At 44.8% G+C, this 27,849-nt stretch overlaps 1 protein-coding gene across 2 annotated transcripts; it reads left to right on the top strand.

The window, feature by feature from the left end:
- Nucleotides 1–74: 74 nt before the first annotated feature.
- On the top strand, nucleotides 75–27,601 carry CMTM7 (CKLF like MARVEL transmembrane domain containing 7). 2 transcript variants are annotated; one of them, XM_083823176.1, is made up of 5 exons: nucleotides 98–626; nucleotides 20,173–20,346; nucleotides 23,129–23,227; nucleotides 24,251–24,332; nucleotides 24,680–27,601. In XM_083823176.1, the coding sequence occupies exons 1-5, from the start codon at nucleotides 465–467 to the stop codon at nucleotides 24,691–24,693; spliced, it is 531 nt and encodes a 176-aa protein (XP_083679302.1). In that variant the 5' UTR covers nucleotides 98–464; the 3' UTR covers nucleotides 24,694–27,601. The 2 variants fall into 2 exon arrangements, with proteins under 2 accessions (XP_083679301.1, XP_083679302.1); XM_083823175.1 differs by lacking the exon at nucleotides 24,680–27,601 and having other exon boundaries at nucleotides 75–626; nucleotides 24,251–24,364.
- The last annotated feature ends 248 nt before the right edge of the window (nucleotides 27,602–27,849 follow it).

Below are 27,849 nucleotides of genomic sequence, written 5' to 3'. Positions count from 1 at the left end.
AACCCAAAGCGTGGAGCTGGGGCGCTCTGCCTGTCATTACAGTCTTGCCTGCCGTTCCCCATTTAACGCTAACGTTTGTCGCGAATCAGACGGCTTACAGTTTGGTGGGGTTTTTGTGGTGCTTCGGTGGTTCGTTGTGTAGTTTTGGTGAGAGAGCACGCTCCGTGCAGGAAGATGCCGCTTGCGGCACCCCTCGCAGGACACCTCAGCCAAACCACCACAGGCCGAGGGGCCGCTGCCCGCCGGCGGGGACCGAGCCGGCTCCTCTCTCACCCCCCGTCCCCCTAAACCCTTCCTCGGCCCTCACCGCCACCGCTCTCCCGGCCTCCCACCCCAGCGGGCCGGGCGGGGAGGCTCTGCGCTCCGCCCTGCCCCTCAGCGGCCCCTCAGCGCCGCCCCGCCCCGCCGCCTCCGTGCCGCCGGTCCCGGGCCGGCCGGCGCTGAGGGGAGCGGGGCCGGGAGCCATGTCGCACGGGGCGCGGGTCATCCGCACCGGCGTGAGCAGCGCCGGGCCCGCGGCGCCGACGACCGCCGCCTCTTCCAGCGCCTCAGCGGGCTCGGACGGGGAGCTGGTGGACGGCGCCTATTTCCGCTCGTGTGCCGGCATGCTGAAGGTGGCACAGATGGTACGAGGCCGGACGGGGGGGTCCCGGTGGTCCCTTAGGGGCGGTGGGGCTGGCGCAGGGCATCGCAGCCGCTCCGGCTGGGTGTCGGTTTGGGCAGCGGGTCGCGGGGTGCCGGGGTTGCCTCCAGGTGAGGTTTGGGGGCTGCGTGTTCACCCTTCAGCTCTTGCAGCTCGCCACGGGAAGCAGCAGCCCCAGCTCGTCCCGTAACGCCTGCCAGAAGTACGTTTGGCTTTTCTTCCTCCGCGCTGCTGCTCGGATGTGTGCGAGCCCAGGGTGACGCGACGTGTCAGGACGATACCGGTGGCTGGCGGCGCTGGGTAGCGTTAACAACTTTTTGCCATTAACAACTTTTTGCCATTAACAACTTTTTGCCGTTAACAGCAGTTGTGTGAAGGCGTTCGGTATCGTCGTGCTGCAGGGGAACACCTCGTTCGTTGGCTGTGGCAAGGTTTCGGGGGGAAGGCGAGGCCGAGGGCTGGCGGAGATGCTGGGCTCGTAAGGGTGGGCACCGCAGCTGGGAACGCTAGCCCAGCTGGGACCGACACCTCCAGGCAGTGCCCTGGCAGCACAGGGCAGGATCTGGGGGAGGTATGCCTGAAAAGCAGAAATTCAAAGGAGATCGGTGATAGAGCGCTGCTGCGATCGGGGCTGGCGCCTTAACTTGACTCAGTGCGGGGAGCTTTGCTCCATCCAGATGTGGAAAGGATTAAGGGATGGACAAGCTCCTTCTCCCTGCTGGGGCACGCGCTTTTTCTTAGTCCCTGGAGTGATTTGTCTGCTGAATCCCAGCGATGGCACTGAGTAACGATGGGCACCTCACACCGAGCGTGGAAGGCACATGCAGTGATACCTCCTCACGTGCCTTCTCATCCCGCAAAACCTTGCAGCTCAACACCTTTTTATGCTGGAAATGGCGCCTTCGTGTTTGATAGCCCCCAATGCCGCTCTTTTTTTCCTTTCCTGTATTTATTACGTAGTCATTTTTTGACGTTTTGAAGTTGTTAGTATCCAGAGTCGTACACTGAAATTACAAGTTAGGAATCATTTTGTTTTAGGTTACAGTGGAGTAATATCGGATCCTAAAGTTCCCTCACATTTGTCCCTCGCTATGAATTTGGCTCAGTAGGCCTATGAACAGTTATATGCTGTGTTCTCTTCTCTTGGGTTGTTCCCAAACCATCGTGAGGAGTTGGAGTATCTTTCCAGGGGCCAGCGTGGCATTCTGTTGCGCACGAATGCCATGCTGAGCACAAATACACATTGCAAGTGAACCTGTAGTTCTAAAGCTGTAGACTTGTGTTTTGCTGATTAACTAAAAGGCCATTTTTGATTTCACTTTCACCGCTTTAGAAAGAACAGTTCCTTTTATGGACTAGAAGTACCAAGTCCTCCCTGCAGTCCATCCTGCTGTATCTTCACTACTGCTGTTACACGTTCCTCTTAAAGCTAGCACAGGCACGCATATTTGTGCTGAAGTTTCAGGTTTGGCACATATGCAAAGCGTGTGTGTATGCTTTACATACTTCACATATTTTTATGTAGATGTATGTAATAATGCAACACTTACCATATTTTGTATGAGGTAATATTTTATCAATGCTGTTCAGTATCAACTTCATCAGAATTTAAGCTAGTGGTTTTCTGTGGTGACTTCGAAAGTTAAAATAACATAAACAAGTTCCCATGAGCAGCTGTACCCTCTTACATTTTTCTGCTTTCCAGTGTGCTTGTAAATAACATCACTAGAAATTTCTTCAGATATCCAAGGAACTTTGGGCAGATGAAACACTTTTGATGTGATATCATGGTAGCGTCTTACTCTCAAATAATTTTTTTAAGAAAACTAAATATTTGTGCTGCAGCGTGTAGAAATAACCAGGAAAGGCTAGTTTTAGATGACCTCCTGCACTCAGTAAAATACTTTCCTAACGTTTTATCTAAAATGTATCTCTTCTCAGAGATTTCTATATCCATGGATGTAGTTCTAGTGAAAAGTGTTTGCAGTATCTGTGTTTGAAAAGAATTCTCTTCGGTAAATCTAAAAACATTCCTGGCTTAGAGTTAAGGCCTCTGGTAGGACTGTAGTCTTATTAGGAAGGAGAACCATTATGCTGACAGAGGACGAAGATAAGGTCTTTTGGGACAGACATAAAACACGCTTCATAGTGTACTGGTCTTCTGAGTGGTTGTGGCTCTGAAGTGGGAACACTGCAGTTTCTGTTTTCTCTTCCTTCCTCAATCCCTTTTGCCAAGAAGTAAATATGAAAGAGAACAAGAAAGAAACATTATGATTTCATCATTTATAGTAATGCTAAGGGCTGTTTGCAGTACCTGTAAGCAAAAAAGTTAACATATATAATTTGATTGCATGTGTATGTGCATGAAATTATCTTAAAAGATGTCATCAACGTGCCAGGGAAGTTATACCAAGGAATCAGAAGATAATGTCATGGGTTTTCTTCTGCAAGAAAGATCTTAACACAAGGCCTAAAACTCAGCAATCTTAGACAAGATGAAGAAATTGAAAAATAGTTTGTGACCTGTGTGTTTTACATGGCAAGAAGACAGTTGGAAAGCTGTTTCTTGTGCACGAGTATGACTAATGTTAGTAGGGGCTCCGTTTTCCAAACACAGTCTGAATTGATGCCGTGCTTTTAACAGGAGGTTATGAAGTTATCTTCAACATCTAACAGACTTCAGCTGGTGTAACTTGAACACAGCTCCATGCTACTGCTGGCAAGTTTTGTAGTGAGACTTTCACGGTAACTATCTTACTCTGCTTGGGCAGTTCTCAGATGAAGGGTACTTGGAAATCTTTTGAGGTTTCCTGTGCCCTTAGAGACAGCGCTATGAACCTGCATCCGCGTTGTCACCGAGGTGGCTCGGGTGGCATTGTTCGTAGATTGAAAGAGGTCTGTGTCAGCTGGCTTCCTGGTGGAGCCCCTCTGGGCTTTTGTGTCTTTACAGCTGAAGTCTGGAGGATGGCACAAACTGTACTGGACTAGGTCCTGCTCTCAGAACATTTGACAGTGGAGGCTGTAGAGGTGTAACACCACCTTAAGCAGCTGGCCAGTGGGAATGGCCGTGGCTGCATCACCTTTCCACAGTGTCTGATGCAGCCGTGTGCGAGAGCATGGCCGGGACAGTCTGAGGAGAGAAAAATGGTGTCGAGAGCTCTTGGTTACAAGAAGAGCCAGCACAGCACAGCATGTGCTTGTGTTGGTCTGTCAGACTTCTCAAACCATTCTCAGTCTGTCCCTTGCTTCTGGACCCTGAGAGGGGCAGAGGAGGCCAGTAGCCTGTGCCCTTCTGTACCCTCCTGCAAGATGGGCCAAGCTAGCTGTGACCACAGTCGGAGATGGAAGGAGGTTGTTCCCAGCGTAATGCTGCTGTTACGGAGCAGGCAGTGGTTCTGCCGTGGTAAGCCCAGCCTCAGTATACAGAGTGTTTTAAGCTAAGAGCCTTGATGATTCTTTCAGCTCAGTATGAATCAGGAAAGAGTAGTTTCACCAGACAGAAAAGAAATCTCAAGACTGGGGAAAAAAATGACAAACAATTGCAAGGTAAAAAAGAATAAACCCAATCAAAGTTGACTTAACGAAATCATTTTAACTTGTTAAAAATGCTAAGGCGATAATAGTTAAAGCTTTTCTGCTGAGTATATATTTTATTTCCAAAGTGTGTCTCAATAAAAGCAATCATGTACTTGATATTTGAATGGCCAAGACATCTATAATTCTGAGCGGCTTTCAAGTTTGCTGAAACTTCTCTGGATTATTCATATACAGACATACAGTTAATAATGGTATTCAAGAGAATATTAATACATCTAACTCTGAAATATAAAATGTGTTGGTAGTTAGGTTGTTAAAACCGAGATCAACTTCTGAATGTGTTGGATGACATCAGCCAAATTTACTGGGGAGCTACTTTCAGAAGATAGGAATAAAAAATAAAATGAATAAAATATGAATAGAAAGTAAAATCTGCTAGTGGAATTAAGAAATTCCTGATCAAAACCATTGATACAGGAGAGGGAAATGCACAAAAGCAGAAGCTGCTAAGAATGATCTGAGAGCCACTCAATCCTTTAACTTGTTCTTGAGCCTGAAACATCTTTTGTCTATGGAGCAGATTGAAGTAAATCATCTAATTCTCTGCAGCAGTGTGCTGGTGATGTATGGCTCTGCCTGCATGGTAATAATGCTGTTCAGTCGGAAGACAAGGATTCTGGTGGTATGCAGAGAAGAAATAAGAATAAGCAATAAAAAATTGGACATTTTTTTTTAGCAGCAAAGTTACTGTTTTCAGGCAAAGGTCAGAACTATATCTTGTAGGTGCTAATTGCTGTTGTTCTTCTAGAAGCATCAGTGAAGGGACCTTGCTTGGCATGCTGGCCAGAGAGAGAAGAAATTTGTCTAAATCGTAGGTGTCTCCAAAGTAAGCAAGAGCATTTGAGCGAGGAATGCCCGAGCCTAGTAATTAAACCCAATAGGTCTGTGAAGTCTTGTTATTTCCACTCTGAGATCATTGAAACAAGCTGACTTGGCCAGCTGTGTTTTTTCCATGCCTCTGCTCTGGGTGGCCATTTAAAATTTCTGCCCAGGTATTTGCATACGAGCTGGGAGCAAACAGTGAGCTCCCTGTGTGCTATCTAGGTATTTGATGGGACAAGACTTTACAGGCAAAGCCAGTGTAAGGAATTTTCCCTTTCTGCCTCACTGCAGTACTGCCGTCCTCAGCTGCAAAGATGCAGCTGTCTGTCAGGTTGCAGAGTACACCAAGCCAGGGAACTGGTGTAGCTTTATTGCAACTCTCCTTCACTTTTTTTCTTTCTCTAAGAGTTTTTAGGGAACAGTGCAGCCACAGAGACTATTGTCAGCAAGAGCAAGTGCCTGGAATGTAATGGCAGGAGCTATGTAAGCCTGAATTGGTTCCACATGCTTCAGACCAGAAGTTAAGAATTTAGTCCTTTTCTTTTCTTTCTTTTTTTTTTTTTTCCTTTTCCTTTTGTTAGGGCAAGGTTTAATTACCAGGTTACTGTCTGTTTACTTTCTATCTTTTTTCAGCAAAAAAGATACTAGCGATTTTTCTGAATTTTAAACCGCTCCAGAAGGCTAAAAAATCAACTCCAGTCCATTATGTAGAAAGCCAATACAGTTATTGTTAGGAAATCTGTGTTCCAAATGTTGCAGTGACCGTTTTATTTGTATCCCAGAAGAGGCTTCCTAAGAGCACAGGGTTGGAGCTCCCATGCATTGCTCGTTTGACCCATCCATTAGGATTCGTTCCGATATATTCATGAGTAACTTTATTGCATGTAGTCCTCTTTGTATAGACATGACTGAACAAGGGCTAGCAAGCACAGTTTCTGAAACAATAACAACAACAAAAAAAAAAAACAGGAAATGAAGCCTAGAAGTTTACCACATCACCTGAGCCGTGTTTAGCATGCTTGAAAGAGCAGAGTGAAGTGTTGGCAGCAGCTTCCTGACATGTACGTTTAACAGGAAGTTAGATTTGCAATAGCATTTTAAAATCTTAATCAGGTATACACGGTGTCCGTGGAGTGTTAGGTGTGAAAAACAGATTCTTAATGATGTTGCTTTACTTTAAGAAGCGCAAGGGCGGTGTATCCGCTCTCTTTGGAGACAGTGTCCCTTTGGACATCCGCCTCTCCGGCCACAGAGAGCAGAAACCAGTGGATCAGTTCTTTGCAAGCATGGTCTCTGTCAGCTTGGAGCCTATAAATGATGAAAGCCATCTCGTCACGCAGATCCGGGAACAGTCCACGTGTCCCGTCGTGACACGGTGGAGCTGCGGACGGACCTCCGTGAGGGCAGCGTGCCTGGCCACGCGAATGTTAGGTAACAGCCCTGCGTTACCTGGGCGAGGTGGTATCGGCCCCCAAAGCCAGACAGCGTTCAGCCACTATGAGTAAGTGTTTCCTCTGCTCCCCTCCCAGGGGAGTCCTTGCGAGGCACTCACTCGGCCCTGCGGCTCGTTGCCTCCCTCGTGCTATCGTCCCGTCGTGTGCGCCGTGGGCTGGTCCTCCTGTTTTGTGGTGAGGTGTAAAGTATACAGCAGCCAGAAAGTGCTGCTTTCTGTACACAGAGATGGAACGTTAAAATTGCCGTGATTTTCTTTCCCCCACCTGTACGCTTCTTTTTTTTGCGTAACTTGGGTTCTTAAGGGATCATTACGGCTGAAACAACTCCCTGTGCGTTGGTGCTGGTAATTTGGTGAACGTAATGGCGAGCACAGATCTGTCAGACTGGTCAGAGCTAGGTGGCTGCAGCTTTCAAAGCCGGAGCAAATTGGGCTGCTGCTCCTGCGGCAGGAGCCGCAGCTGCGACACTTAGGGCTTCTTCACCTGCTCATAGCTTGACACAAGGAAAACTGAAGTGTGACGATTACAAGATCGAGAAGCTGCTTCAAGAGGAATTTACTTGGAATATTCTTGGTAGTGTTTTTTTTTTTTTTTTCAATGCTGTTTCTAAGAAACATCAAGAAACAAGCATTCACAGCTGGGAGAAAAATATGCTGTTAACCTGAGATGACCAGTGGCAACTGCAGAACTACAGGAAGGCTTAACATACTTTCCTGCAAGTCTGTAATCACACTCGCCCTGGGACTGGGAAGGCCACTTGAAGAAGTCTCTCATCTACAAGGGAAAAACACAATCCCACACAATCCCCACACACCCCAGTGGTGCCACTGGGGCATCTCGTCTATTTTCATTTTTTCCCCCTCATTCATCGCCCTTCAGTTCTCTGGTGCCTTGCCAAGCATCGAGTGTGCACACTTAGAGAAGGCCGTTCTCTGCTAGCCCCTCAGCCAAGTTGTGATAATACCCGTCAACGTGGAAATTGTCCCGGCGTTAGTGTTTTCGGGAACTTTCACCTGTTTTTTTCCTGATAAAAAAATTATGATGTGCCAACACATCTAACAATGTGGACTTCAGTGAGGTAAACAGCCCTCCTCTTATCTGAGGGGCCCGTAGCTTGAGGCTCCATTGCCACAGCTAACAAAGCCTTTGCTGAGCTGACAGCTACAAACTTTTTAACTGCTGTCCGTGCGATTGCCAGATGTCAGCGTGGCGTTCTCTGGGGCAGGGAAAAGAGATGGCAGGTGTTAACTGCAGAAGATGTGAATCAGCCAAGCAATAAATGCCTCAGACAACGAGGACGGGTTGTGTTGTCAGCAGCATCGGCGAGGGCAGGGGACGAACAGCTTGCTGGCTGAGGGCCAGGAGGCACGGGCACTGAGGCTTTCCTGAGCGGTTTGCAGGGCGCTCTTTGTCCCGGTAACAACGTTCAGGAAAATGAGATTGTGTATGCTTTTATTTTTGTGCATCTCTTTTGATAGATCCATGGGGAGTTTGTTGCCACGAGCTACTGGCTTTGCATCGTCCCTTCCCATCGGGTTTAAAGTAGGCGTGTGCTGCTAGAAACGCATTGGGTATCCGGGTCAAGGGGGAAGCTTCGCCGTTTGTCGTGTGGAGTTTGTGGGGTTTGTTCACACTGTGTGCCTCGGGCTTCGAGCAGCCAGGCTTGGCTGGGCAGCCAGCGTGGGCTCCTGCTCTGTAGGTGGTGCTGCCATGCATCGGTGCTACAGCCACTTTTAGACAGCCATGACCTTTATGTGCAAGAGCTCTGTAGCTCACAAGTAAGGATTAAGCTCTTTCTGTGTCATTTACTACTTACAATATGGAACTTCATTGGCTGTCCAGGGGGCAAACAAACGATATATACTGCGGATGGCTCGGGCGAGTGGTTTCGGAGGTGCCTTGCTCCTCCAAGGAGCATTTCGTCCCAGCAGGCCAAGAGGCAGTATGGCAGGTGGGCCATCTCCTGCCCCTGAGGAGGGTTCCCTCTCCAGACCCAGTGAACTCAAAGGACAGAGCTCTCCAGCAGCGCTGACACCCCTGAGGTGTCTGTATCTCCATGAGCACGTCTGTGGCTGCAGCGATGGCAGTCGGCTCGGTGAGGTGGGTCACCTTGCCGGGAGGACAGAGGTGGGGATTACATCCGTGCATCTGCAGGGCTAGCTGGTCGTAGGGGATGTATTTAAAAGTCAGGTCACATGCTATGCAGAGATGTTGAAAGTCAGCTGTGCCACCAATACTCATTTGCAAAAAGTTTTGTGTGTTTTGGGCATTGTTTGTGACCTGTGTATGGCACTTCTGCAACATTACTCAATTATGACTTACACATTGCTGCAGCATTTTGAGGTGTGTGTGTATGTCTTTTGTGCAGATTGAAAAACTGGCTGATAATGATTTTACAGTTGAAATATTTAACATTTAAGTTGATTTATGAAACAAAGCAGAACCTAAATCTGTTAACATTGGTTTAGAGAGAAGCAAAATAAAATTATGAGGCTATTGTTAACAAACTTGCATCACTTCTTTAATTAATCCAGTGCCTGACGAGAATCTAGCATGTTCTTTGCCATATAACAATGAAGTTCTCTGCTTTCAGCTAACAATGTGCAGTGCTGTGTGGTGTCTTCCTCCCAGCGCCGTGTGCTGGCGGAGCAGGCAGCGCGGGGATTGCGGCCGGGAGCTGGCTGAGCTGACAGAGGTGGGATTGATGCCTTGCTCACACTGGGACATGCGCAGGCATCACCTAACTGTAGCTGGTCGTTACAAAGATTTGCCTTTTTAGTAATCGTGGCTAATGTCCTGCAACAAGGGCTCGTTAATAATGTCATTCACACGCTGGTTCTGTGATTACCCCATGTCCTTTTCTACCGCTGAGGCCTGTTCCTGAACAGATAAATAGCTCCTTTTTAATAGATAAGGAATACCACTTGCTTGTACTTAGGGTTGTCCTTTATCTGAGTCTTAGAGGGTCTGAATAAGATTATTTTGCCTTCTTCTCACCCTCCCACCATTTTTATCTTCAATAAATAGCCCATGGATGGCAGTGCACAAGAGAAGTCACTTATCAGAGGTCAGACAGCCTCCTTATTTTTGCAAACAAGCCAGACAAGAAGGAAATCTGCCTAGACACAGGGGCTGAGAGATTACTGTGCAACCAAAGACTGACTGCTTCACAGAACCATGCACTTGAAGGTTGCTGATTTCATCTGTCATTAGTGAAGTTTTAAGTGGGCTGGGTTCTTTATCTTCTTTTTCTCTTTTTAGTGGGGGTTTGGCTGTTACAGCCGCATTTCCAGCACCACTCTGGAAAAAGAAAATCTCGATTGCAGCATCAGCCAGCTTTGTTGCTTAAATTAGCTGAACCAGTCTTGCATGAATTATGCTTGTAACCTTGGCCCGAGCTTCGCTCATCTTTCTGTTTTGGGAAGCTGCTCAAAAAAAGTGTTTGATTCTGTCCAGAAATATGTAATTAATAATATAGGTGTTGCTTCACCACGTTGAGGTGTAACATTTGGAAATGCACAGTGATAGTACAGCTGCAGTCAGTGACATTTCTCCTCTGTGTGAGACACCTAAACAGGGCATGGTTATCCTGACTGGCACGCTTAGAATGGAAAATTCCACTTAGTATCTTGGCTGGTGTCACAAGCTGGAAACTTTGACTTTTTTTTCATTCAAATAAAAGAAGCATTTAGCTCTTATTATGTTGTTTTTTTAAAAATGCTGTAATAAAACTTCAAGTGAGTCACTGCTGTCCCTTGCTCCAGATCTGTAGACAGACAGCTTTTGTACATTTGCTCACACTAGAACTTGGGTAGATGTTAAGAGAGTGGAAATCAGGTAGTTTTTATCAGTTTCATGGATAATAATCAGGGTCCTCCTGCTTTTTTGGTGAAGCCCTCATTTCAATTTTTTTTGCAGCATTCAAGAAAAAAATGCTGTTTCTGTCTTCTAGAGGGTTAAATTGTCAAGGATGGAAAGGAGAAGCGCTTTCCCTTGTTTCAGGTACTGCCAACTGCAAGCTGGAGACTGGTAAACCAGAGCTGCTGCCTGCAGTATTTGTACAGGCTTCGTACCACGCTGAACCCTGTCCCATGACGCTTTTCCCCTAAGAGTGCTCTGAGATGATGCCTTGTTTGCCTCTACACCTGCTTTTTAAATGGTTCTTTGGCTAGTGGGCATCTGAGGCTTGTAGTTTTGTGTGTACTTCGGATGGCACTGCCACCCAAAAAGAGCATCCTTGTGTCCTCCTCTCCCAGCTGCTTGTACCGCTCCCTCTGTCACCATTGTTCTTACATGGGCACCGCTGCTGTGTTGCTGCACTAATTATAGAACAGATAGCAGCTGGAAAAATAATTCACACACGGGGAAGGATACACAGACGGACAGACAGAATCGTTCTGTTGCTGTGTCAGTTCCCTGATTCCGTTCAACCCTGTAATAGCTTGTGCAGTTTTTGACTCTTTTTTTTTTTTTTTTTTGACAGTTTTGGCTTAAATGCTTCAAACCAAACCTCTCTGCTGGAAATATTTTGTTATGTAATTGCAGTGCATGTCCTGATGCAAGGCAGTGGGGAAGATAACTGGAATACATTAAAAGAGGGAATTGTTGTTTGTTCTCGTGTGTAGAGGGAAATTGGGATGGGAGAGAATGAGAGAGATAGAAGAGAGGAAGTGTGGAGTGTATCATAGGGAGAGAAGAAGAAAGGGGAATAATGAGCAGAATAAAGGAAAGAAGCACATGGGACAAAAAGACACAGCATGCCTTCTTATGGGAGAGTAGAGCAGAGGGGAGTGCAGTGAAGAAAGAAAAGAAATATTCTAAGAAAAGCAAGAATGTGTTTGTAGATTGCATGACTAAATAAAGAGAATGCAGTGCTGCGTAGATTGTGCATGATAATGTATGTGTCATGGTATTATGCTAAATCTTGGAGATATGAATTACAGTGTTTCTTTAGAACTGGGTACCTGGAGGCAGTTTTGCTTCCTATCTACCTTATCTTTCTTCTCTGCAGTTTAGTTGGCACTTCACATCTTACTTTCTATATATATATAAAAAAACAACTATCTTTCACAGCTAAAGGTCACACAGTAAGAGAGCAGTTTCAGCCTATCGGTTCAGGATATGCTCTTGGGATTAGCAAGAATCATGTTCCATTCCCTTCTGAGACGAAGATTTTTAAAACTCCCCCTGGTACTGCTGCAGCAGCTGGAAGTGCCAGGCAGGGAGAGCCACCTGCAGCGGATTGGCTCCGGCACCCACCCTGGCTCTCACACTCCCTTCTCCTGTAGGGCTGGGAAATAAATAGAAGGAAGGCAAAAGAAGCCTCATGGATCGAGGTAATGACAGTTTTATAAGAAAAGCAAGTGCTGTGCATGCAAGCAAAGCAAAAAGAGGGATTCGTTCACTGCTTCCCACCGTTGGACACCCAGGCACTTCCTGGAAAGCAGGCTCTCAGCACTCCTGAGGGGTGCTTGGTAAGAGAAGCAATAACCATGAACACCCTGCTTCCTCCTCCATGCCCTGAGCCCGCTGCTGAGCACAGCCTGACGTGCTCTGGAGCATCCCTCTGGCCACTCGTGTCCGCTGGCCCCGACGGGCTCTTGCCCACCCCCAGCCTACTTGCTGTGGCGTGAGGGACGGAAAGAGAGAAAGCCTTGCTGCTGTGCAAGCTCTGTTCAGCAACAACCGAAAGGCTGGTGAGCTGTCAACGCTCCTGTAACCACAAATGCAAAGCTCAGCACCGGAGGGGCTGCTGCGGAGGAAGTTAACTCCTTCCAGGCAGCCCCAGTACACTGCCACTGAACTGGGTGCTGTGCAGGCACAGGGGGAAGGGGTAACCCTTACTCACAGTCATTAACGGGATTGTGAAAGAGCAGCTGGGTACAGGCTGGTGATAATGTGGGGGAAAGAACAGTCAGGAATGGTCCAGGGATGAGTAGTGGCCTTGCCTTTACAGGTTATGTTTCCAGTCAGAAAACAGGAGTTTATTCGGGATGTCTTCTGGATGTTTGGTTTTTTTGCAACACATGATATCAGAGTCTACTGTAAGTAAGTCAGTGACAGGCAGGAGATGGGCACCAAGTACCATTTTCCAGTAACCCAGGATTCTCGTTTTTATCTATCTTGTGTAGTGTAATGGCAACAAATCAACCCAAAGGCAGCCCCCAAAAGACCAGCCTTTTCCTACTCTTTTACTTGTTCTGTGACACTCCCCTTCATTGTTTCAGGCTCTATTCCCACAGATTTTTACATTCACGTTTGTCTGTTACATCAGTGGTCTGTTGGTGGGATTTTTTTTGTTTGTTTTGTTGTTGTTGTTCCGTTTTGGTGGTCATCTGTTCTCATTCACACTCTGAAGAAAAACCCTCATCTTGACCTAGAGTCAACAAACTTACCTGTTTATTAGCAATGTTCAACATTTTTGCCTTGTTTTACATGTCGGAAGTGTTCTAAAGGTGAAAAACTTGAGCAAAAGTGTTTATTAGGATGTGAAGGAATTGCACAAAGCTGCATCAGAGGAGGTTCAGTCGGGATGTCAGGAAAAATTCCTTTACTGTGAGGGTGGTCAGACACTAGGACAGGCTTCTTGGTGAGGTGGTTCAAGCGGCATTTGGACACTGCCCTCAATAATACGCTTCAGCTTCTGGTCAGCCCTGACGTGGCCAGGCAGTTGGACCTGATGATCTTTGAGGGTCCCTTCCAACTGAATTGTTCTGTTCTCTTAGCCCTCGTTTGGCGGATGGGGAGCTGAAGCAGAGAATCACATCATTTATTCACATTCGGATGACAAGAAGGTTACAAAACTGAGGTCAGAACTCAAGAGCCACTGATATTCAATTCCTTCCATCTTCTGTCAGTGTTTGTGTGTGGAAATGTGTCTTTAATGCTCAGAACATTAGGCCTTCCTTTATAGCCTGTTGTTGTCAGTATTGGAGATCAAGGTGGATTTATATTTGTGCAGGTAGCTGGTCTGAAGAAAATTTAGTTCTCTCCAAATGTTACAAAAGAATTAAGTATAGGTAATAAAATCAGAGCTTTATTTATTACGTCCATTAAAGCAGGACAGTAGAAAAGGACCGTATAAAGCACTCGCCCAGATTTATTCTTGGGTTATAAAATTGTTCTGTGGTCAGATAAACTACAGTCTCCTACCGCCTGATCAGAAAATGCTCAGAGGTGCCAGCCAGCGTATAGGGAGGGATGTGGAGGGCAAAGCCTTTCTTATGTTATGGTTCCCTCAGGGGCACTGGGGAGGAAAGCAGTATCTGTAATCTCTTCATTTCTGCCTGCCCTTTCCTTGGAGCGGGTGATTCTCTAGTAAGTTGCTTTGAGCTTACAGGGTTGGTCTAGGTTCTCCTGTCTTTGCTGATACATTCCAGCACCTTTGTTTGTATTTGTGCAGGAGAGTTCAGCCTATTAATCCTGAAACTGCTCTTGGGCAGTTTCACGGTGGCCCACCTCACCGCGGGCAGGACTGGAAGCAGTGCTGACTTGCCCCTTGGAACCACGGATCCTCAGAGGAGGGTCCAGCCGCTGGAGATGCTGGGCGTTGTGCTGCCAGATTGCTCGGTCCCAGCATCGTGCCCAGCCCACTGCTGTGAAGCTAGGATGTTTGGGGACGAGCTTTTTCTGTAAATTAATTGCATCTGCAGGAATACAGCCAGCAAAGAGCAAGTGCAGGGAGTTAGGTAGTGTTCAAACCATCTGAAATCAGGAGTACAACAGTGTCAGGGCCTAATGCCTGGGACCTTTTCTCCAGTGTACGTTTACCCTAGGAAAAACTGTAAGTTGGATCTTCTTCCTCTATGTAATCTCTTCCTAATACAAAGACATGATTCCTCTCCTTTCCTTTCTGTTGAATTTTCCAGCAGTGGAAGAATGACTTCCTTGAAGTCCTGGTATATATTTTCCTTGTTTTTTACTGAGTGTAATGAATGGCTAGTGGACTTCAGGTGCTCATTATTCCATTCTTTGACAAGGACAAGAAGAATCTGGGAGAAAAACAGAGCACATTTTTAAAGAATAACAGCATTGCTGGGAAACACTTCAAGTAGCAGTTTATAGCATGGGGATAGAGAATTTATGACTCTTGTCCAGTCCTTCCCTCTCCTCTCCTGCCTGAGGGATGCAGGTGGAAGGTGTGCCACTCTGAACAGATCGATGCCATCTCTAAGGGCACAAAGGAAGATCCAGGGAACCACAAGCTGGTCAGCCTCACCTCAGTCCTTGCGAAGGTGATGAGGAAGATTCTTCTGGAAAGCATTTCCAAACTCATGCAGGACACGAGGTTGACTAGGAGCAGTCAGCATGGATTTAGCAATGGGAAGTCATGCTTTGCTGACCTTACTGCCTTTTAAGTGAGGTGACCAGCTTAGGAGACAAGAGGAGAGTGGGTGGAGGGAAGTGATCCTTCCCCTCTGCTGAGCACTGGTGAGGCCACACCTAGAGTACTGTGTCAAGTTCTGGGCTCCCCAGTACAAGAGAAACCTGGAGCTACTGCAAGAGTCCAGCACAAGGACACAAAGGTGATTAAAGGACTGGAGCGTCCTTCACATGAGGAGAGGCTGAGAGAGCTGGGACCGCTCAGCCTGGAGAAGAGACGGGTCCGGGGTTCTCGTCAATGTGTGTAAGTACCTGATGGGCTGGTGTGAAGAGGGAGCCAGACTCTCCTCAGAAGTATCCAGTGACATGACAAGGCAATGGACACACGAAAATCCATCTGAACATCAGAAAACAGTTGTGTTTTTTTTTTTAATGTCAGGAAGGTCAAACACTGGCACAGGTTCCACAGAGATGCTGTGGAGTCTCCATCCTTGGAGATATGCAGAACCTAGCTGGACACAGTCCTGGGCAACCGGCTCTAGCTGACCCTGCCTGAGCAGGGGGTTGGACAAGGTGACCTCCGGAGGGCCCTTCCAACCTCAGCCATTTTGTGACGTTTTACTGTGAGCACAAGACACGTAACTGGATCGTACCTTACGTTTCCTGCATGGCTGGAACAAACGTGCTGCTGCAGCCACTCTCTTCCCTCCCAGCCCTGCGTATGGCTGGTTGGCCTGGCCTGTGGCTGGCACATCCAGCAGAGAGGAGGAAGGGTCTTGAGCCTTATTCTCATCAAGTAAAGGCAGCAGCAGCAGCATAACGCCCAGCCCTTCCTCTCTTGTGAGGATCACATCTCCCAGACTATGTCCCACTTCCCATTAACACACCTGGAAGATCTGTGCTTATTCATCCTTTCTCAGAGGATATGGGTTGGCTTTTGAAGGAAGACCATATCAAGCAAAAGCAAATTATTTTTGGTAGAGCCATGCTCAGTTCAAATCAGAGTGGTGTTTAGGCTTGGGAGCTTTTGTCAGTACAATTCAAGAGCCAGCATTTTCAACAGGCACGTTGCAGAGGAGATGACTGACTTGTCTCCAGCTCAAAATAGAGAAGAGAATGTGGACTCTTACTATCTCTCTGTTATAGTGTCTGTTCTTTCTGGTAAGGTGTTGAGTGCCTCCTGGCAGTTGCTGACTGCCTTCAGCTCATGTTGGCTTCACCGAGAGAGTTGCTGAAATATCCCAGTGTTCCTAAACATTCTTCATGACTTACTTCAAGTATCTGGTCCAACAGAAAGTCGGGAAGTGGACTAGTTTAAGCTAATCAACTTTTGTGAAACAGTAAATACAGAACTTAATTTAAACCCCAGAATCCCCCCTTGGAGTTGATTGACGCATACGCTCTTTGTGTTGCTTTTCAGAAACCAGAAAGCATTAAAATACTAGTGTCCTGTGATGTGTCCCTTACCCCTTGTGTAATGCAGGGCTGAAGCCTGGTTCCATTTTGTGGAATGCACTGAAATTTTCCAACGAGACTGACCATCATTTGACCTGTACTTCTGGTCTGACTGGCTTGCTGGCTGTGTGTCAAAGCCTGCAGCTTTCACAATCTGTGAAATACTATATTGAAATGGAATTGGCAATGCCCTAAATTTTTTGTGCCTCTATTTTTTATTTTCAAGATGTATTAACCTGTTGCCCTGAGCACAGCTCCATAAAGAACATTCATAACACTTGATCATTTTATTACTTTGCCATTCATTTTTCTCTCTCTGTCCCTCTTTATATATTTATGTCTGTGTCACAAACTGAATTCTGATGTATGTTTAACTGTATCTCAGACAGTTGCATATTAATCTTTTTATTGCTCAATTCCAAGTTTTCTGGAAACAGGAGTTCCACGAAAAAATAGATACAGTCGTTGCCTGCTATATCATCATATATTCCTGGTATATCATCATAAACTCTGCTATCTGGTGATGGAACTTTGATATTTGTCACTTTGAAAGGAAAGATAATATTCTGTGGCTCTATTTGCTGCATTTGTTGCTATTCTTTTTAATGGTTGAGTTTTAAACTCTGAATGTACCCGTTAGCCGTATAGGCAATATAGTGTGGTGAGCCTGGTATAGCTTTATCTAAAGTTGATGATCTCGTCCCGTTTGCGCCTGTCCTGTGAAGTAGCATTATGTGCCTCCGAGCAGAGAACCCTCCCTAGAACATGTGTGCAAGTCTTGTGTCATGAAATTTATGCCAAGACAGGAAATATTTGAAAAAAATACCTCTTGCCCCACGGTGATTTCTTCCTACCTATGGGGGATGCTGAGGCACACCTGAAAGCAGCAAAGGGGGAACCTTTGCCAATTGTTTTCAGAATTGTTTCAATTGGGAAGTCCACTTGGAGTGGAAAGCTCGGTTGCTCAAATCCAAGTTTCTACCCTGTTCTTGGGAGCTGAGCAGATTCTTCACAGGCCATTTGGTACCTTGGATCTTCTTACTTTGGAGGAATATAACACCTCAGGTGAATTTTCTGATCTTGTTGTTAGATGGCTCACATTCGTCTTTCTGCTTGTTCTGAAATTTTTATACCTTCTGTCTAAAAGAAAAAAAAAATGCTTTTATGCTTCATCTTATGAAGTTGAAAGAACTAGGTCTGTTAAAGTACGGTTTTCCAGTGCTTCTTATTTTTTGGATGGTTGTTGTACTTCAAGGCCTCAGTCCTTCTTATCCTTTGTACACAGTACAAAAGTTGGTAAAGGTAGTGGTTCAAGCTATTAGGCAGATCTAACATTTCTCTGAATAGCTTGCTTCTTGATTTTTACAGTGTAATTGAAACTGGTAACTGGTTATTGTGAGAGCACCTGAATCAGGCAAACCCCTTTTAGCCTTTGGTGTTTAGAGATGTGTCCTCAGCCCACCCTGAACAAAGAGCGAGATTCAGCGCTTGCTGTGACTTCCCATTGAGTCTTACCGTCGAATTACAATATTTCATTAAATACAATTTTCATTTTCCCATGAAAATATCAGCACTGTGTCTTGTGTTGCTTCAAGCGTTCTCCTGGATGTCAGGGTAAATGCCCTGCTGGTCTTCTGATTGTTCAGGTTATAAAACAGCTCAGCCAGATGTCTCTTTGCTTGGCTTGAATTAAGATTCAAGGATCCGAGACGGACAGTCTGCAGCCTCCTGAGCCAGCCTGCTCACTGGCTGCTGCCGTCCTGCCTGCTCCGTCCTTGCCGTCCTTTCCCTTGGGAGTCCCAGCTTCTCCCTCATGCTCCCTTGCTCGCCCAACCCTGCCTTGTGGGAACAGCTGAGTTAGAGGAAAGCTGTCAGCTTTTCCTGTGGCTCCCCTTTCTGCTGGCTTAGTGCACTGAGGTGGCCCAGCTCAGATGGGAACAGGAGCCAGTACATGACAGGGACTGGAGTCAGCGTGGTAAGGAGAAGAAGGCAAAGGCTGCTCATGAAAATAGATCGGGCAAAACTTCATTAAAATGATCTCAGAATAGAAGAACTCGGCCAAAAGTCTTTAAACGCTGAATTGTAGAGAGCATTGCTTTGGTGTCTTTTAAGAAACATCTCAGAAATCTCCACCATGCACAAAATACAGGACTTCGTGCATTTAGGAGTAGCCAGTGGCCAAGCTGTGAGACCTGGATTGAGAGGCAGAGAACAGGCACGGTGCAGACAGGAGCACTAGCAGGCAGGTTTACGTGCTTGGGAAGAGGTGCATACCTGGGAAGAAAGGAACTGAGCAGTACCATTTCCAAAGGCACGTGTGGCCTCCATTCTTGAGAAGCACTGAGCGTGATCCAGCCCTGCACCTCAAATCCTTCCCTACCCCGTATCTGTTTCAAAAGTGAGAGGAGGTGGAGGCTTGCTTTTAGCACAGAGGTCTATCACTGGCTTGGGCTGAGCATCACTTACAATGCTAGTATCGACTACTTGGACCCCTACGGTAAAAACCAAGGAGCTGGACAGATCTAACAATAGCTTAGCCACTTCTGTGGGAGAGGATCCTGGAGTGCTGACTTTTCTCTTTGGAGCCAGCTTTTTGAGGTAGTTCCTTTTCACAGCATTGGTGTGGCTGTTTGGATAGACTTTGACCGAGATGACAATTTATTGTGAAGTTCTTACGTGTGCGCAGAGCTTTTGGTTGCACTTGAGGGCGTGTGTGTTTAGCCTGTCCACTTCAAACTGAGCAGGTGAAATTCAAAGATACAGCAGGAAGAATCTAAGCTATGTTGTTTGGGTGTTGGGTGGTTTGTTTTTTTCCTTTTAATTTAGTTAAATTATTCTGATAATGGATGCAGCTGGTCAGGAGTCTGAAAGATGATTGTGCATGAAAGTATGGTGCAGTATTGAAGAGCAGGCTTCCTCAGAAAGTTTTTTCATGTCTTGGAGAAACTCTTAAAGTGTGAATCATTACTGCTCCTGGCTGAGCCTGGATGAACTGAAAATTACAATGGCTGAAAACACTCATTGCCAAAGTCTGTAATAATAAAATATTTGGGTATAACCTGGGTAGATTTATTTTTATCACCCAGTTTATCCAGGTTGGTGTAGCCTGCAAGATCAGTAAAATAAACAAGTACCCTTAGATTAAAAAAATAAATAGAGCTCTTGTCCTTTGCAAGCCTACAACTGACAGAAGTTGTACAATAATGCGTTGTGGTTTTATGTAACCCTGTTAGCATATCAAAGCTTTTCAATGACTGTGTTGGGTATGGGGTGAATTAATCAGTTCCTCCAAAGTTTGTATTATTTCTTGTGGTATGACCTTGCATTCTGCTAATACTCCTCCTGCGTAGGTGATAGAAAAGGAAGGGTGAAATTGTTAGTTCAGTTGGAGCCAAGCCCTACGATTTTGTGTGAGAAATCGCACTAAATAGAAGTAAAGATAAGTGTTCATGGGCACATTCATTTTTTACAGCATTCGGTGATTTTTACTGCACTGAGCAATCCACACCCTTCTGAAAGTCCATGCAGTCCTTCAGCTGCTGATGCAACTCCTGGCTTTCAGTGCCTCTTCTCTGTTTGAGGCCTCTTGTTTTGTACACAGAGACTTTTTCAGGTTGGATTCTTCAGGCTGAGACTGTTGCCTTCCTTCTAGCAGTTGGCTGTCTTCCCACTCTTAATGGTTGTTTTAGTGGATTTAACTGCAAATTTGAAAACATTATTTTTGTACTTGTTACTTTGTCCTCCATTTTGTTGGGACCATCCAGTTGACTTTGGATGTTTGTCTTCTGTTTCTAAATGACATTTTGGTGTGTTTGGAACCATCTTCATGGCCATCTGAGCACCACTCTAAAAACCTTTAATGTGCTTTTTGTCTTTCAGATCTCGCTGCTGGTTGGATTCATCAGTGTAAATAATTCTCAGTGGACGAATTACAGTGCATACAGCTACTTTCAGATTGTCACCATGTGCGACTTGGTTATGGTTTTGTTCTTCTACATCATCCACATCTTCAGAGTCTACAGGATGCTCACTTGTGTTAGCTGGCCACTTGCGGTAAGTCTGTAAGGCAGTCTGCATTCCTTGCTTCTCTTGTGGGTTGATGTCTAGATTGTGTGGTCTGTTTTCTTGTGCTGTCACACGTCGATAGGCTCTCTTTCATGGACAAATCCTTTAGCTGCTTTTGGTGTTAGTATGCAGTTCAGCAGACACTATAATTCTAAGTCTTTTAGCTGACCTGGATTGGCTCCTGCTCTCCTTTACACAGATAGAAATCCAGATTTACTCCAGGGAAGGCAATAGTGTGATTCTGAGACAACTGAAAAGAAGCCTCAGCAGATGGGCCCTAACTCAGGTCATTTATAGTAGCTACATGGCTGTTAGAGTACCAAATCGTTGCATTAGAATTGATGTGCTACATCCTGTCCCAAAATAAAGTCTGTGTGTGCTATTTAAGTCAAATTTGACTCTCTTTGGTATGGTTGGAGGTAACTTTAAACAATAGCAAGGAATAGGAGCCTCAGCCTGACTGCCATAGCCTGGCCGTTCCTAGGATATCCTGCAGGAAGTTTCTGCCTCATTCCCCCGTTTCCCCTGCACATCCATCTCTCCTGTCCTAGCAGAGAACTAACAAGCAGCACAGAAAATGAGAGACCTGAACTTCCTCAGCAGCTTTGATCAGGTCAGCTAACAGAAGAGTCCTGCGTCCTGGTGTGGGATCACAGGTTTTAATAACCTCTTACAAATGTCTCTCAGATGCATAGTGGCATGTTAGTCCCACAGAAAAAGAACTAGTGGGGTGGAAAGTGCCAACCAAAGAGATGTAGAGCACATTTTGAAATTCAATAAGCAGTTGGATGGCTTTTAATAGAAACCACATAAGTAATTTACAGATCTAAGATAACAGTTTATCCATCCGGCCACTTCTAACCAGAGAGAAAAAAAAATTCTTTTTAACTGAATAATGTGGCTAGACTTGCAACGCTTCTTAAAAATGTGTGCCTCCATTATCTGTCTCCAGAAAGCACTTCTGTCTTTATCTAGAGGTAATACAAATTCAAAGATAAATACAAATGAAAGAAGCTGCTAAGTGACAGTTTTGCAAAGCAACATTTGATGCGTGCACTGCTGCAATAGAACCATGCCATTTTGATCTTTGCATACACTGCTTTTTGTTTTTGTTGTGTTTGTTCATTCCAAAATGTGCCAGAGTCACTAGTGAGTTTAAGGCATTGCAGACCGTGGCTGCTCAGCTTCAAATAGGTTTAACAGGATGGGATGTTTATACATTGCTGCTCTTTTACAACCACTTTCCTTTTCAGTCAAATATTTAAGTATCTCTAGAACAGAATAGGAAGGCCTGTAAGAGACTTTGGGAAACTAGGATTAGTGTTTGGCTGAGTTTCCTGGCAGGATCTCTTCATTGCAGGGGTGTGACTTGCAATCAGTAAAGTCAAAGTGGTTCAAGAAGTTGCTCTGCACTGACACCTTTTAAAGCTGGAAAGCATTTCTCCAGAGGGGCATTCTTCCAGTCCTGCCAGGGGTTGGTTCTCCATGTAATTTAGCCTTTGACAATTCATTTACACCTTGACCCCATCTGTTGGGCTCTTCAATAGTAGTGGCCAGCGTACACTGCTTTACTGGGCCTCTCTAAGGAGGCAATGGCATGCCTGATTTGCCTGCTGCATTGCGAACTTCCCAGACGAGCCTCCTAACAGAAATACTTGCTTCTAGTAAAAGCAAAGATTGAGATGTTGATGACCTGAAACAAGGTTACAAAAGAGGAAAGTGAGTTGTAGTCAGAGAACCTGCTTTATAGCAGGATCGTCCTCAGCTGTGTAAACACCCGAGTAGATGGAAACTGTGGTATGATACGACAGACTATTTCTCTTCTGGGATTTCCTTGAAAATTTTCTTTTTGAAACTCAATACTCTCTCCTTTTGTTTGAGAAGGAGTCTCCCCTCTCCCTTACACATGGCATTTGCTTGGCTCACGCTGGTAACGCGGTGCAAATAGAGTAAGAAGAAATCCCTCCTGCCCACCCCAAATGGAACAACTATAAACTTTGTGGGGATTGAAAGTCCAAATCCACAGGTGACTCCAGTTTACAGTGAGGCAAAATTAACTCCTGGAGTGATACTTGACACACTGGAGAAAATCTTAAATACAGTGCCTCAGTGCTCTCTCAGAAAAAAAAAACAAACTGCTTCCTCATGTATTCCTTACTGCATTACTAAGCTGCAGCCACCCTTACAGACTTAGACTGATTTTCTGGAACCTGATATTGCTTATGAATGTCTGTATGGTTGTGCTTTTTGTGGGTTCGCTCCTGTTTCTAGTCTAGGTTGATGGAAGTTGTTAGTGAACTAACTTAATTTCTGATTAGCAGCGTTTGCATTTCCTCTGCCATTCATTGCCATGCCATGTGTGTAGACCAGAGAAGTGTGCCCTCAAAACTTCTTCCTTCCTCCAGAACTGTCTCATTGAGTAATTTGATGCAGTAAAGATAAATGTTTCTCCCTCAATATTGTACCATAGTGAACTGAAAGGATTGGATCCTTACCCAGTGAGTAGATCTTATTCCAGTGACACTAGTAGACCTGCAGATTGCCCCTCCCTTTTGAAGAGAAGGTCAGGTATAGTACAATGCATGACAACTCACAAGTTGGTTTTTTGTCTCTCTGTCTTTTTAAAACTTCTTTTTTTTTTTCTTTTTGACTGTTGTTTTTTTCCCTCTGGCCTTAAGTAACCTCTGCCAACTTGTTTTGATTCTGGTGCATATTGAAATACTTTCCTGTTAAGTTTCCCTTCTGAAGCAGCCTATGCTTGTCTTTACAGGAGTTTCTTCATTATTTAATTGGTACAATTCTGCTTCTCATTGCATCGATTGTAGCAGCATCGAAGAGTTACAATGTGACTGGACTTGTGGCTGGAGCGGTAAGGCTGTGTTTATTAGTCTAGACGCTTTTTCATTGCAATATATATTAACTAGGGCACTAGAAATCTCTTGCTTGTCACTTTGTTTTCTCATTGACTTGCCTTGCTTGTGTCTCAGTTGGTATACTGCCTTCTAGCTCATTTCAGTGGACGTTCTGGAATGTAATGCCAACAAAAAGGTTTCGTTGTGAGACTCCAGACTCACCACTGAAGCGGGTATTTGTCCCGTCAGTGAGTTGAAACCAAAGGCTTCAGTGTTAACACATGGGGACAAATGTGTGGAAGAATTAAGACAATGCAGGTTTCACAAATGGCTGTCGGAGCAACTGGAAGCACTTCACCCTAGTTTTCTGCATTTGCCTCCTCCTGCCCCTGTTCAGGATAATTTCTCCTGAGCTAAAACTGACTGTAGTCCCAGGCCTTCCTAAGTGGAAGATGCACTCTGTCTCTATTGGCTCTGCTGGCTAGAGGGCTTTTAGAAGCATGACTTTTGACTGTGGGCAACAGTATTTTCACAGCAACAGGACTTAAAATGCAACCCCACCAGAAAAAAGAATTGCTTTCAGAAACTTGGTTCTGATCATGTTTTATAGATGAAAATGGACTAGAAGACTTGCCTGACTTGTTTATTTGGCAGATGGCAGAGAAAGACTTGTTTGAATGGGGTTTGCCAAAAGAATAGGAATTGGAGGTGTTAGAAAAAGTCTTTTCTTTGTTGCAGAATCCTCATGAGAAGTCTGGCAGGTGAGACACTTGCTGTGCAGCTTTTTCTCTCCCATATATATGATTTTTAGTCTATCTTCCAGTCATTGTTTCGTCAAAGCATAAGCTGCTATTATACTATGGATTTTTTTTTATTATTGTCATTAAGCATATTGGCAGAATGGAGGAAAATATAACTCCTTTTTGGTCTGTTAACATCATAAAATATGTAGCTGAATATACAAGAGAGACCGTACATTCATGGAATATGTGTCATCTAGTGGTAAATATTTGTGGTTTGTTTGTTTGTTTTTTGCCCAGACTTTTGGATTCCTAGCTACGATCCTTTGTGTTTTAAGCATATGGTCATCCTACAAGGTTTCTTGCATTACCCAGTCAACAAGTAAGTATCATGCTTAGTGCCTGCCAGAATGCTTCCCAAAATGAATATTTATATTTTCCTGTGGCAGCGTCTACCTGGGAGGTTTTATTAACAGCCTGTTGCTTGTTGCTCAAAATTACTCACAAAGCAATGATTCCATACTTTCAGTTAACACATGTATCACAGCTACTGACAGTTTTTAACAACTACGTAGTGGAGCAAAATAATTTGCTTCTAGTAAGTAGCAAATGTATCTGTGTTGTCTCTTCTTCCCACACTCTACCAAACGAAGGTTTCCTGTGTGCTCTTTAATCAAGTAGATTCATTTGTTTGTGGCAGTGAAAGTGACTCTGGCTTCCTTTTCAAAGATGCAGCTGTATGACTCCTTCCTTCATCTCTGCAAGATGTCTGCCTTATGAAATAGCATACCAAAGAGGAGCATCCACCATGGAGAAGAAAGCCTGGGTATTTCATTAGAAGCCTGGACAGCCGGTAGCCTTTGAAGATCTACTTGAATTCCTATGCAAAACGATGTTGTGAACCAAAGTTGTTGTTTTTTTCTTCCCCCATCCAAAAAGTTTGTTTTCACCCCAGAAGAAGTTTATAATGGAGAACCAACTTTTTCTGAGCTTTACAGAGAAAGACTACTTGTGTCTCTCAAGCTGGGCTGCAGACATTGCCAGTCATTTGCAATAAGTACTAAAAAAAAAAGACTAATTTGGAGAGTTGCTTGATTCTCCTTTCAGAGGGATGGAAGAATTGTTTCTAATTTCCTCCATCTGTTTACAGAAGGGAAATCCTGCAAATTCCTACCTGATTCTTAACTTCCAAGGATGGCTTGTTTAACAAAGGAACTGTTACAAACTGATCTGTGCCTGGATAAGCTGACCCAAGTCTTTGTTACCTCTTCCTACCAGAACCATGGATTTTTCTAACAACAGCTCAGCCAGCATCAAAAGATACAAACTGCAATTTGTATAAATTACTGCAAATACTCTCTTCTAGCCCCAACAGCACATGATGACATTGGTTTTTTTTCTTCATGAATTTTAAGTTTATTAACAATCAAAAATTATTCTTAAAAACTTCCCTCTGCCAAATGCAGGGAAATACCTACCCAAGAATAAGCATTTAATGATTTGCGAGGTGTTTTTCTTTCTTTTTCACAAATACTTGTTGGTGGAATGGACATTCATAAGACTTACTGTATGGGAAATTCCTCTTGAATTTCCTAGAAAGGAAAGTATTCTCTTTGGCGTCTAATGGTGTTTATGGAAAGCTCATTGTGAATAGAGCAATCTATCACAATCTGTCTAGTGCCTCTTTCTCCCTCTTACATGTGGTTTTTCCCTTCCTCTGCCTCTACTGGGATCGATATTTTCAGGGGCTCTGCCCAGAGCCTGGACAGAGTTTTGTCCAACCTGACATTGTTGTGAAGCTTTATGTAACTATGAGGCTGAGACAATGCTGCTACCTTCTTGGCACCTCTGCCCTTTTGCAGTCCATCTCTGACGAGCTGGAAACCCTTTGCAGAAAAAAGGGAAGCGTAGGCTCCTCCTCCTTGGTGCTCTTCCCTTTCAGATCTAGCTGTGAAATAGAACTCACACGTTTAAGTTGGTCTCTTACATCAGGACAACTGCGTGACAGTGCAGCAGGTTTCTGCAAAAAAATAGGATTTTTAGTTTACCAGGTCCAATCTGGAGGAAGTGTTTTCTGGCTTGCTATGCATTTTTCTATTTGTCTGAAATTCTGCATAAATACTACTAAGTAATTTAATGATCTGCTTTTAGAAAATGCTTTTTGTGCCCCTTTACAGGTTATCATACATTGCCATTTGTTGCCACCTTAATTTCTTCTCTCATCCTAACATGTCTTTGGTTGTTGTTGGGTTTTTTTGGTTTTGTTTTTTATTCTTTGACAAAGGAAATTGGCCAGCTGCTAAAGTTCTAAAAAATTTGAGAAATTAAATGAAAATAATCGAGCAGATAACTTGGAAAGGCAGAAATCCCCCTTCTCATGGTACACAGTTTCTGTGATTACTATTGCTGTTCCTTTTTGTAAGTGACTTACTCCTAACAACACAGAGCAGGAAACAATTTGAAAGCACAGAAGTCTACTACATATGGATGAAGATACCTGTATTCACTCCAAGATAAATTGCTTTGACATTAATGCGGAAGATTATTCAAATAAAACTATTCACTTTGAGTGAAAATACCTGCAGACAGTAGTGATATACATATGTGATTTGAGGGGGGTCCTCTTTCTTATTTTGCAACAAAGATGCTTGATCACCAGTTCTCCTGCCAAGGCTGACTTAACCACAGTTTTTGGAAAACGGTACCCTGACTTCAATTTGGATTGACATGGTAGCTATTTAAGGATACAATCTTTTCTATTCCCCCAGAGGAAAGAGAAGTGCTCCATTTCTGCTGGTGGCACCTTCAGCTCTTGAGAGCAGCACTCAGAGAGATGGATATTAGGCACCTTCTACAAGCTTTCACCTGCCTTGGCAATCCTGTGGAAAGCAGTCTTCAGCCGCGCACGGTGTGAGCGCAGCTGGGCCCGCAGAGCAGTGCTGGCACTGGAGAGAAGCATCTGGGGCTGGAGGCTGAGCTTGCAGTGAAGAAAAGGCTGTTTCCATGTTCTGCTGGGATCGTGTTCCCCTCTGCTGACACTACATGCTCACCTGTTTTCAGCCTCCCACGTCACTCTGTCACTTGCTCCCATGGCATGGGGGAAGCCTTTAGGGGGAATTTCTTGCAGTCCAACAACCAAAGAACTTCTGGGTGATGCAGTGTGATAGCCCAAAGAATATATTTTGCTCTAAGTGCACTTGTTTTTACTGGATCAAGGGACATAAAGTACAAGTTTGCTTCTGTTTTTGTGCCTATCATCAGGCCTAAGGTATGCTTGTAGTTTTTGCTATTACGGCAGTGCTGGGTTCATAGACCCACCCGATGCTCTGAATGCAGCGTACTTTGAGGCTGGAAAACTGACATTTCTGCTGGCATAGCTTCCTCAATTCTCCCAAATCCTTGTGAAACATATCCACCAGGAAAAGCACAGCTTTTGGTGGTATCACCAGCTCACACCAGCAGGTCTTTGAATGACAGCTCTGTCTGACAAGGACTTTGGCACCTCACTACTGTACCTATGCCAGCAGAAGTGTTCTAACTTTCCTTCGGTGTCAACCCGGTTCTGAAATCTCCATCTGTCTGTTACTTTGTCAAATTTGGGATTCCAGCTCTTTATCTAGAAATAAACTGTTTGCTATTTGGATGATAAAATGGCTTTGATAATTGGATTGTTATCTTGCTCCTTTTTATTTTTTTCTTCATTCCTTTGCTGGAGCAGCGTTTTTCTGTCTGGGAGCATCAGAATGTCTCTTACAACTGGAGGACAAAAGCTGTAGAAGCCCCAGAAAAAAAATGTTCCCCTTCTCTTGTGTGTGGATACGCTGGTCTCTGACTAGCCCACCAAAAGTTGTCCATCCTCTTCAGTCCTGAGATGAGGGCAGTAGTTCCTTTGAGCCACC

Source organism: Anser anser (assembly GCF_964211835.1).
Source record: "Anser anser genome assembly, chromosome: 2".
Classification (NCBI taxonomy): domain Eukaryota; kingdom Metazoa; phylum Chordata; class Aves; order Anseriformes; family Anatidae; genus Anser; species Anser anser.
Note: the sequence above shows the minus strand (reverse complement) of the source record. Positions and strands in the feature narration are given on the sequence as shown.

Bases quoted from the DNA above. Each gene is read 5' to 3' on its own strand.
- CMTM7 (XM_083823175.1), top strand. From the start codon at position 465: ATGTCGCACGGGGCGCGGGTCATCCGCACCGGCGTGAGCAGCGCCGGG. The intron at 627-20,172 runs GTACGAGGCCGG...TTTGTCTTTCAG, and splicing joins TGCTGAAGGTGGCACAGATG to ATCTCGCTGCTGGTTGGATT. The intron at 20,347-23,128 runs GTAAGTCTGTAA...TTGTCTTTACAG, and splicing joins GTGTTAGCTGGCCACTTGCG to GAGTTTCTTCATTATTTAAT.